General features: G+C 47.0%; 1 protein-coding gene and 1 long non-coding RNA gene across 2 annotated transcripts; one reads left to right on the plus strand and one right to left on the minus strand.

The window, feature by feature from the left end:
- The first annotated feature begins 3877 nt into the window (after nucleotides 1–3877).
- LOC119325469 lies at nucleotides 3878–9171 on the plus strand. Its single transcript, XR_005157541.1, has 2 exons — nucleotides 3878–4263; nucleotides 8818–9171. It is a non-coding gene; the product is annotated as an uncharacterized LOC119325469 (long non-coding RNA).
- Nucleotides 4702–8051, minus strand: LOC119325467 (tyrosine-sulfated glycopeptide receptor 1-like). The gene has a single exon (XM_037599210.1). The coding sequence runs from the start codon at nucleotides 7988–7990 to the stop codon at nucleotides 4802–4804; it is 3189 nt and encodes a 1062-aa protein (XP_037455107.1). The 5' UTR covers nucleotides 7991–8051; the 3' UTR covers nucleotides 4702–4801.
- Nucleotides 9172–11863: the final 2692 nt, after the last annotated feature.

Raw genomic sequence — 11863 nt, forward strand, 5'->3', positions numbered from 1 at the left:
GCGGTGAACATCATGAAATTGGTGATGGAGGATGGTTGATGATGACGACGATGATGAATCCCCCTCTCCGGAGCCCTCCCGAGAGAGATTAGGGCTTGGCGGCGGCTCCATGTCGTAAAACGCGATGAAACTTTCTCTTTGATTTTTTCTCCCCGAACGTGAATATATGGAGTTGGAGTTGAGGTCAGTGGAGGTCCAGGGGGGCCACAAGTTAGGGGGCGCGCCCTAAGGGGGGGCGGGGATCCCCCCTGTCTCGTGGACAGGCCCTGGCCCCCCTGGTGTATTTCTTTCGCCCAGAAATTCTTATTAATTTCAAAAAGTGCCTTCGTGAATTTTCAGGACATTCCGAGAACTTTTCTTTTCTACACATAAAACAACATCATGGCAGTTCTGCTGAAAACATCGTGAGTCCGCGTTAGTTTCATTCGAATCATGCAAGTTAGAGTCCAAAACAAGAGCAAAAGTGTTTGGAAAAGTAGATACGTTGGAGACGTATCAAAGCTAGGACCACAACAACTTCCCCGCTCTCTTCGCCGAACTCCAGGCGTTAACACCCTCAGTGCGCCACATTAGGTGGTTGGTCACGGGGTGCTTGCATGGACGCTTTGGACTGTTAGGAATAAGCTTGTGATTCAGCGTATCCCTCTTCGTCGTGCTACTGATGCTCTGTTCAAATGGTCTGGTTTCTTGTAGCTTTGGCGGCCGCTGAGTCGTCCCAGGGAGAGAGACGCCATCACCTCCATCATCACCTAGCTTCGTGCGATGGCTCTCCGGTTGACTCCTCCGCTTCCCCCACCACCACCAGAGCCGGATTAGATCTCCTCTACCTCGCCATCGCCGTTTATGTGTTGTGCGCGTCGTGCGCCTGTGTTGGGTTTGTTGTGTTGTGCCCACAGCTGAACCCGTGTGTGTGTGTGTGTGTGTGTGTGTTGGACCTATGCCTACGGTGGCGTTGTGTGTGTTGCTTGGATTGATACCTTGTAAACTTTGTGCTCAGTGGTTGCTTTATTTATAAAGCGGGGCAAAAGCCTTTTTCAGTAAGATGCCCTAATCGGTCACCACGGGGGTCTGAGGGGCCGGATTTGCCTACTTGGGCTGTAGATGCTCTACCATGGAGGCATATAGCACGCCAGGAAACACTCAGGCGTTAGCTTTGATACGTCTCCAACGTATCTACTTTTCCAAACACTTTTGCCCTTGTTTTGGACTCTAACTTGCATGATTCGAATGAAACTAACCCGGACTGACGATGTTTTCAGCAGAACTGCCATGATGTTGTTTTATGTGTAGAAAAGAAAAGTTCTCGGAATGTCCTGAAAATCCACGAAGGCACTTTTTGAAATTAATAAGAATTTCTGGGCGAAAGAAATACACCAGGGGGGCCAGGGCCTGTCCACGAGACAGGGGGATCCCCCCCCCTTAGGGCGCGCCCCCTAACTTGTGGCCATCGGGGTGCTTGCATGGACGCTTTGGACTGTTAGGAATAAGCTTGTGATTCAGCGTATCCCTCTTCGTCGTGCTACTGATGCTCTGTTCAAATGGTCTGGTTTCTTGTAGCTTTGGCGGCCGCTGAGTCGTCCCAGGGAGAGAGGCGCCATCACCTCCATCATCACCTAGCTTCGTGCGATGGCTCTCCGGTTGACTCCTCCGCTTCCCCCACCACCACCAGAGCCGGATTAGATCTCCTCTACCTCGCCATCGCCGTTTATGTGTTGTGCGCGTCGTGCGCCTGTGTTGGGTTTGTTGTGTTGTGCCCACAGCTGAACCCGTGTGTGTGTGTGTGTGTGTGTGTTGGACCTATGCCTACGGTGGCGTTGTGTGTGTTGCTTGGATTGATACCTTGTAAACTTTGTGCTCAGTGGTTGCTTTATTTATAAAGCGGGGCAAAAGCCTTTTTTAGTAAGATGCCCTAATCGGTCACCACGGGGGTCTGAGGGCCCGGATTTGCCTACTTGGGCTGTAGATGCTCTACCATGGAGGCATATAGCACGCCAGGAAACACTCAGGCGTTAGCTTTGATATGTCTCCAACGTATCTACTTTTCCAAACACTTTTGCCCTTGTTTTGGACTCTAACTTGCATGATTCGAATGAAACTAACCCGGACTGACGATGTTTTCAGCAGAACTGCCATGATGTTGTTTTATGTGTAGAAAAGAAAAGTTCTCGGAATGTCCTGAAAATCCACGAAGGCACTTTTTGAAATTAATAAGAATTTCTGGGCGAAAGAAATACACCAGGGGGGCCAGGGCCTGTCCACGAGACAGGGGGATCCCCCCCCCCTTAGGGCGCGCCCCCTAACTTGTGGCCATCGGGGTGCTTGCATGGACGCTTTGGACTGTTAGGAATAAGCTTGTGATTCAGCGTATCCCTCTTCGTCGTGCTACTGATGCTCTGTTCAAATGGTCTGGTTTCTTGTAGCTTTGGCGGCCGCTGAGTCGTCCCAGGGAGAGAGACGCCATCACCTCCATCATCACCTAGCTTCCTGCGATGGCTCTCCGGTTGACTCCTCCGCTTCCCCCACCACCACCAGAGCCGGATTAGATCTCCTCTACCTCGCCATCGCCGTTTATGTGTTGTGCGCGTCGTGCGCCTGTGTTGGGTTTGTTGTGTTGTGCCCACAGCTGAACCCGTGTGTGTGTGTGTGTGTGTGTGTGTGTGTGTGTGTGTGTGTGTGTGTGTGTGTGTGTTGGACCTATGCCTACGGTGGCGTTGTGTGTGTTGCTTGGATTGATACCTTGTAAACTTTGTGCTCAGTGGTTGCTTTATTTATAAAGCGGGGTGAAAGCCTTTTTCAGTAAGATGCCCTAATCGGTCACCACGGGGGTCTGAGGGCCCGGATTTGCCTACTTGGGCTGTAGATGCTCTACCATGGAGGCATATAGCACGCTAGGAAACACTCAGGCATTTCCTATTTGGCACATATGCGCCGGTACGCCAACCGGCGCCTGCAGGGGCATCGAATTGGGCTCGGCCCATCTTGCTATCTCTTATCTGTTTTCTAAAACAAAAAAGGAGATGCATTAGGATGGATCGAACCAGCAACCTCCTGCTCGAGGGGAGACTGCACTAACCACCAGACAACAGCCATATCTTGTGCACAATTGCCCTTCTTCACGTTTTTCTTCTATGTCCTCCCCTCTTTCTCTTTTTCCATTTTCTTTTTTATTTTGGAACTATTTTGTTCTGTTCTCTATTCTTTTGGCCAAATCGAATGAACTTTTTTCAAAATTTGATGAACTTTTTTTTCAAATTTGATGAACTTTTTTTGAATTCGATGAACTTTTTTCAAAACCGATGAACTTTTTCGATTTTGATGAACTTTTTTCAAAATCGATGAACTTTTTTTTAATCTAATGAACTTTTTTTCAAATTCGATGAACTTTTTTTGAATTCGATGAACTTTTCTTCAAAACCGATGAACTTATTTCGATTTCGATGAACCTTTTTTGAATCTGATGAAGTTTTTTTTGAATCTGATGAACTTTTTTGAATCCGATGAACTTTCTTCGAATTCAGTGAACTTTTTTTGAATCCAATTTTTTTTTTGAAAATCGATGAACCTTTTTCATTTTTTGAACTTTTCTTAAAATTTGATGAACTTTTTTTTGAATTTACGTTTTCTTTTTTGAGATAATTTATATTGAGCATATATTAATGTTTTACTGCACGAAACGGTTAACTAGAACTGTTTTCTTTTAGTAGACAACAAAGTTCGTTTGGTCTAGTGGTTAGTGAGATGCACTCGCAACAATGCGATCCTGAGTTGGAATCCCCAGCGATCCTCAGTTTTATTGTTTTTTCACTTCAACAGGGAACGAGTGCAAAGCGCGCGTTGGGCCGGCCCATGCCAGCGACGCTGCAGGCGCCAGCCTCTCCACGGGCTTCGCTTTCCCCGCTCTATCGCCGCCATCACTCGCCCCTCCTTCCTTCTCGCATGCCTCCGCACTCTCGCCGCATCCTTGCTTCCACGCGCACGCTGGCATCTACCCCTCCGACTCAATGCCGGCCTTTTGCGCCCAGCGCAAGCCGCCTCGGCAGCAACGCGCTCAGGCCGTTCGGCAGAATGCCGACCCTGATGCGGCGGTTTCTTTGAACCGCTCCGAGAAGCTGGATTGGGCTCGTAGGTCAGGCCTGGGACGCGTTTCCAGGCCTATTTCAATATGCCGGAGGAACGAGCTGCGATGCAAGGCAGGTGGTTTCTTCGCCCCTGATTCATCCGGCATGGTAACTAGGTGCCTCTGAAGCTGCGATGCAAAGACAGGTGTTTTTTTTGGCCATTCCTCTCTTGTTCTGTTAGTCTCTGCTTTTTGCTGTGCTTGCTGAATTATGTACATTCCGAAGACAATAGTCGTATTACATTCTCATATTCTCGTTCCATTGTTTGACGCTTGGACCGACCAAACACTTGCTGTATCTAGTAGCTCGGCACTTCACCTCCAACTCTGGTGGTTTTTAAAATCGCTAATCCAAAACAAACAGCTGAAAGAACTTGAACTGAAACCACTTTCAATCTTTCAGTGACAAAACAAGATAGTCATTTCACATGTTTATACTTTGTCTCATGCTTGTGAAACATAAAAATATATAGTATAATATAGAGGGACATCTAAAGGTCCTAGCAAAATTAATAACAAAGGAAGATGGATTTTATAAAAATCTTTCCTTAAAGAAGAACGTATAAAGCTGAAAATGGCAACCTGTGAGGCTCTGTGCAGAGTACAAACATAATCTCTAAGATTATCAGAAGTAGTAGTTGTATGAAACTAAGAAAGTACATGTACATTGTGCACGAAAATACATTATCTATCATGTGTTGTTCCCTCTATCTTGGCTGTTCTTTGCATCTGTCGGTCATCGTCTATACTGGCCAGGCAGGAGGCTACTTCCATCATAGCTGGCCTCCTGAATTGATTATGATTGACGCACTTGCAAGCGATTTCAACCACCTTCAGCATTTGCTCTTCGTATTCTATTCCTCGTAGTGTTGGATCCAAGACCTCAATCTGCTTGCCCTCAGACCTCATCTGTAGAACCCATGGGACAAGTTCTTTTGATGTAGATAGGACTGAAACAGGTCGCATTCCAGTGAGCAGCTCAAGCAGGACTACTCCAAAACTGTATATATCACCTCTCAATGTAGCAACCCATGCTTGCCCATACTCGGGGGGAATGTAACCCATAGTGCCGACCAACTCGGTTGTAACATGAGTTCTGTTGGGAAGGATCAATCTGGCCAGTCCAAAATCTGCAACATAAGCATTAAATTCCTTGTCCAGTAGGATGTTGCTGGATTTGATGTCACGGTGGATAATCTGAGGCTTGCAGACATCATGGATATAAGAAAGGCCCAGACTCGCTCCTTGTGCGATCTTGAGCCGAGTTGGCCAGTCAAAATATGAGCTAGCGTCGTCATCCCTGTTATGAAGCCAATCATCCAGGCTGCCATTCTCCATGTAGGAATATATGAGGAGCCTTGAGTTTCCCTGGATGCAGTAACCCCACAGCGGTACAAGATTTTCATGGTGTGCCATGGAGAGAGCATCAACCTCTGCAATGAACTCCCTTTCCATCAGACACGTTTCACTGTTAAGCTTTTTAATTGCCAGCTTGGAGCCATCAGGTAGCTCTGCCTTGTAGACTAATCCGTATCCTCCACATCCGACGATGTTGTCCTTGTGAAAGTTGTTCGTAGCTTTCAAAACTTCATTAAATTTGAGTTTCTTTTGTTCTCCCTTGACTTGTTGCATCCTTATCACTATCAATGTTTGCTCTGAGCTGCAGTAGATTGAGGTTCCTTCAGCATCTCCATCATCATCCCTTCTATTTTTTGCTGTAAATCCCTTGGCCCTGATTGAGACGAGAAGACGCCCCAGCAACAAAAGAATAGAAATTCCTCCAAAGAACACACTAAATGTGATTGCAAAAATAGCCTTCTTATTTGTTTGATTTTGGGAGACTAGAGGTGTTGAAGCTAAAGCACATTTGTGAGTGAGCATAGAGCCACACAACTTTGGATTCCCATCAAAACTAGAATTGAGAAATGTATTAAACTGGCCTCCGGATGGAATAGGCCCTTCTAGGCCATTATTTGAAATGTTGAATGCTGAAAGGAAGTTCAGTCTATTCAATGCACCTGGGATTACACCTGTGAGATTGTTGCTGGACAAGTCTAGCACCTGCAGGTTTGTGAGATAGCATATTGATTCTGGGACCGGTCCTGTCAAGTAGTTGAAGCTGAAATTGAGTGTAAGGAGAGCTTTCAGCTGACCAATCTCCAGGGGTATCTTACCAGTGAATTTATTGTTGCTTAGATCCAGCACTTTGGTTAAAGCATTGGGTATGCGGTATTGGAGTGACGGGCCCTTATAAACAGGCAACTGGAACACCCTTGGGTCCAAATGAGCTTCTGTCTTCTCTGACTTTAGCATTGGCATATCCGTCAATGATGTTGGGATTTCCCCTGTGAGGTTGTTGTTTCTTATGTTTAGATAGAAGAGGTGCTTGAGGGCTTTAATCCAGGCTGGTATTGATCCAGTGAGTTGATTGTCGGATAAGACTAACACCTCTAAATTTGCTAGATTTGATATCCAAAGAGGTATTTTTCCAAACAATGGGCATCCTCCGATGTCCAAAACCTGAAGTTTCTCAAAACCTTCAACTTTCACTTCCTCTGGCATGTGCTCTCCTATGAAATTCTGCCCTATAAGCAGGGTGGTAAGGTTCCTGCAGCTCTGAAGGATCTGAAGTACATTTTTTATGTTTTTAAAAGAATTTTTACCAAGTGACAGGAAGGTGAGGTACTTCAGATCACCTATTCGTGGTGAAAGCTGCCCATGTAATTTGTTGCCAGATAACCGCAGTGCAGTCAGATTGCTGCAAGAATATATGCTTTCTGGAACTTTCCCGGTGAAGTTGTTGTACAGAAGGTCCAAAGTTTTTAGGTTGAGCATGTTGGAGAAATTCACATTGGCAAGTTCTCCACTGAAATTGTTGCTCTTGAGGTCAATTATTATCAGATTTATGCAATTGCTCACAGCCGATGGCAGCTCCCCTGACATGTTGTTGTTGTTCAAATGGAGCTCCTGCAATTTCTTGAGCTGTCCTATGGAATCTGGAATCTTGCCACTGAAATTGTTCCCTCCAAGATCAAGGGTAGACAGATTTCTGAGGTTAAATATGTGTGCATCTTCAAGAACTCCATGCAAATGATTGTTAGAAAAAGACAGGTATTCCAACGAAGTAGCATTGAAGAGTTCATCTGGGATAGTTCCACTGAGGTCGTTGTACCCGGCCCTGAGCTCTATCATCTTTGAACAATCACCAAGGCCTTGGGGGAGGCTGCCACTGAAGCGGTTGAAAGACAAATCAAGCGCGGAGATGTATGGGGAGGTGTTACAGAAATGAGCTGGTATCTGCCCAGTAAAGCTGTTGTTGCTGGCATTGAACGCGACCAGATTCTCCATTCCCTTCCATGTGGTGGATGGGAACTGTCCTGTAAAGAAGTTGCTTGAGATGTTCAGTACCTTAATTGGCCGGGCAGTGGTTGAAGCTGGCAGCTCTTGCAGTGTTCCCTTGAACTGATTATAGCTGATGTCAAGGACAAGGATGCTGCTGGACGATAACAATTCCAGTGGCAGACCACCGGAGAGTGAGTTGTGGGAGAGGTTAAGGTGCTGCAGCCCGGTTAGGTTCCCAAGGGACTCTGAGACGTGCCCCTCAAGGCCCTTTGAAGCCAGCAAAACATCGGTGATTGACCTATCTTGCCTGCAGGTGATCCCTTCCCACTGGCAGCAATCCGTGCGATGCTGCCAGGACGCAGCGAGACCACCGTCTTGTGAAAGCCCGGCGAGGAACTGGAGAAGGGAGGCCTTCTCCTGCTCCGTGCAGGAACTCGTAGGAGAGATCAAGCAGATCAACAGCACAAGAAAAAGGGAAGGTATGTGCAATATCTTGCTGTGTGCCCTGTTGGAGAACTGGTGTGTCTGCATGGTTTATTGGTGGTGGAACTAGCATGGGAACCAGGGCTTATGTTGTGTCCTGACTGGACAAAGCATAAATGGCGGTCTAATCATGAAAGAGCACGAGGGGAAGAAAGACCGTTTCCGAAAAGGCGCTCGTGCTCGAGAGCAATCATCGTTGTCGAAGTCAGTGTGTGGACAAGGCCAAGTGGAGGGCAAGAAGTGCAATGCTGTTGCTTAATGGACGGGGTGGATGGTTGACCTGCTGGGTGATCTGTTATCTCTTCCATCCTCTTGATTTTAGGCGTTTACTTACCCCCTTATATGACGCGAGCTTCGTCCGATGGATGCGTCTGCTATTGTTTTCTCCATTCTCCTGGCTCCACCGGCTCACTATTGCGGACCATGGACTGTAAGGTCTTGTGGTTATCGTGTGAATTTGAAGGGATTCAAAGTAGACTGGGTAGCGTGTGAGCTCTGGCACTGGAAGGCCGGCTGGTTCATCACTTGGCTCTGACGATGCTCGTGTGGAAGGAACCATGTAGGAGTATTAATTATAGCTGAATAATTGGTGTTAAGAATCACATTGCTTAGATGCTGATGTGCTGATGCTAGCTGCACTGTACCGTTGTTATTGCTTCTTAGATGCTGCACTCTATCATTGCTCATTATAGGTGTGGTTAGTGATCCCCCTCTTCTGATTGAGAAAAAATAATAGCAAGTGCCAGCCGCTCTACTTAATTAAGGCTCTCGCGAACTTGAGCGTTGCCGTTGCATCGTTCTTGTTGTCCTGTTAGTGTTTACGGAATCACTGATCCCTCTGTTTTTTTCTGCGGTGGCGCGCATGCTACTATCAGGTACAGTGCGGACTGAACTCTGAAGAACTTGCCGTGGGAGCAGGAAAGGCAAGACACAGCACAAGAGGCCGACCACATGTTTGTGTTTCAACACATTGATGTTGCTACAGCCTGCTTTCTCATCTTGTTAGCTGAAAACTACTCCCTCCATAATAAGTGTCGTGTTTTTAGTTCAAGTTGTTTATTTCAAATCTTTAAGTTGTATAGTTTAAATTAAATTGATTGAATTAAACTAAACTACTTGAACTAAACCACGACACTTCTTTTGGATCGGATGGAGTATCTTGCTTTTTCTGCATGGTACCACCTCACGTTTCACATTTGGTCACTTGCAATACAGAAATGGTGGCGACACCCGAGTACCTGACTATTCAAAACATGTTTGTACAATGTACAACACCACGGGCGTCGGATATCATTTCTTCAAATAAGGAAGAAGTGTTATCGAAGGATTTCCTTCCATTCTTCCTAGTATGGAAGAAGTAAAGAAAAAGTACTGCGCCTCGATCTATACGAAAGGGCACTGGTTTTTTCTTTCGGTTTCATTGATAGCAGAAGAGTACATGTATGAAAAAAAGTTAGACATGTGTTAGAAAACCCAATGAAAACCGACAAAGATACAAACAGAAAAGCAAAAAAGCAAGAAAAAAACCTAAGTAACCCAAAATACTAAATTATAAATAAGAAAATGAGAAAAACAAAAAACCCATTGAAAAACAAAGAAACCAAAGCATAACAAAAATAACTGTGAAGAAACAAAGAAAACCAAAGAAAAAGATAAAAAGGAAAGGAAAAAACAGACCGAACCGACCGGACAAGGACGAGCAAAGGAAAAAGGCAGCGGAGGACAACACATAGTGGACCGGCCCAATAGTAGTTCGCGTGTAGGCGATTCCTAATATTAATCACTACTTTTCCCCTCTCGTTAGGGTTTCTCTCCTCTCGGGCGACGGCGCTGCCTTCCTCTCTAGAGACCGATCACCCCTACCGCGCCTCGCCGATGGCGGCCTGCTGCGTCGTTGGACGTGGCGGCCGAAGCAGAGGGGTGGCTTCTTGGGTCTATACCGCTCGCGGATCCACAACCCCGAGCGAGAGGATCATGGCTGCTAACGCATCGACATCGGGAGCGGCTACTTCCGATCTCGAGGCGCTGATGGACGAGTTGGGACTCAAGGAAGACGATCTGCAGGACGTGGTGGTGGAAGAGGGCAAATTGCCGCAGGAGGCGACCCGCTGGATGGCGATCGCCAGGGTTCACACCGACAAAACCTATAGTCAGTACTGGTTCTACAGAGGCATGAGGGTAGCATGGGATCTTGCGCAGGAAGTCAAGATCAGACCTCTCGAGGAGAATCTTTACACCCTCCAATTCTCTTGCCTTGGCGATTGGGAGAGGGTAATGGAGGAGGGGCCTTGGAACTTCAAGGGGAAGGCGGTGGTTCTTGTGCCGTATGATGGTTTCACGAAGCCATCAACTATTGAACTAAACAAGATGGATATCTGGCTGCAGATTCACGACCTCACAGATGGTTACTTCTCCAAGATAAAGGCTCTGTCATCTACAGTGGGGGAGTTTATATTTGCTGAGCCAAAGTCTCATGATTTTGAGGGCAATTTTGCTAGAGTCAGGGTGCAAATTGATGTGACGAAACCATTGAAAAATGTTGTCTCGCTGTTAGTCAAGAAGAAGGACATTGTGGAACGAGTGATCTTCAGAATCAAGTATGAAAGGCTCCCTGATTGGTGCGCTGTTTGTGGTTACCTTGGGCATCTATATAAAGAATGCGGAGACGGTGTTCATCCTCCGAAAGCACTAGTTTTCAAAGACATAAAAGTAAGCTGGTTCCAGAACCCGGGCAGAGGGCCAGGAGAGGGAGAGAGCCCTGGAGGCGGGCGAGGCAGGGGCCGTTCAGGCCGAGGGGGTGGGAGAGCAACAGTGAGTAGAGATGCTTCAGGCAGCCAGCCTCTGGAAGATCCTGATAGGACGCTTGATGATGTCACTATGGAAGAATATGAGAACAACAGAAAGAGAAGTGCTTATGAACAGAAGGTCTCACATCAGCAGGTTCAGTCGAACAAAAATGCTCGCATGCTCCCACTAGCGATCCCCCCAAGTCCATCCTCGAAGCAGGAGATGAAAAGGAACAAACTGAGCTCTTCATTGGCAGAGACAAACACAGCGAAGAATGCAAACCACAGCAAGACCACTGATGCGCGTTTGGCGATCCCCCAGGGAGGGGTTCGCCCAGCGCAATGAGCCTACTCTGCTGGAACTGCCGCGGAATTGGCAAAGCCGCGACAGTTTGGGAGCTTCGCGACATGGCGAGGCAGTTTGCCCCCTCTATCCTTTGCATTCTAGAAACACAGATAGAGGGTTCGAGAGTTGACAATTTGGCTGAAGGTTTAGGTTTCAATAAAAGCTTTGCAGTGAGTAGCTCCGGAAGGAGCGGTGGTCTTTGTATTTTTTGGAACGATGAAATAGAAGTGGAAGTTATTAGTCATTCCAGGTATCATATTGATGTTCTAGTAGATAATATGGTGGATGTGCAGGTTAGAGTAACCTTTGTCTACGGAGAAGCTCAGGTTCCGGACAGGCAAAACACATGGAATACTCTGAAGAACATAGCCGAGTCACAGAACAGGCCTTGGGCGGTCATTGGCGATTTCAACGAGGTGCTGAGTCTCAGCGAACATGATGGAGTTGGGGGCCGAAGCCAAGCTGAGATTGATGGCTTTCGTGAGGCTGTGGACACATGTGGTTTGTCAGACATTGGATATACGGGAACAAGCTGGACTTTTGAAAAAAAAGGTTGCTGGCGGTACCTTCACTCGTGTCCGGTTGGACAGATGTTTGGCGAACCCGGAGTGGCTGGTTGCGCTCCCGGGATCAACGTTACACCACAAAACAGCAGCTAGCTCCGATCACGTACCGATTCTCCTCACCATACGTGATTTGCATGCATGTAGGGCGGGCCCCAGGGCTTTTAAATACGAGACCATGTGGGAGAGAGAGGAATCTCTCTTCGCGGTTGTGGCAAACCGGTGG

This window comes from Triticum dicoccoides, chromosome 6B, assembly GCF_002162155.2.
Source record: "Triticum dicoccoides isolate Atlit2015 ecotype Zavitan chromosome 6B, WEW_v2.0, whole genome shotgun sequence".
In the NCBI taxonomy this organism is placed as follows: Eukaryota; Viridiplantae; Streptophyta; class Magnoliopsida; order Poales; family Poaceae; genus Triticum; species Triticum dicoccoides.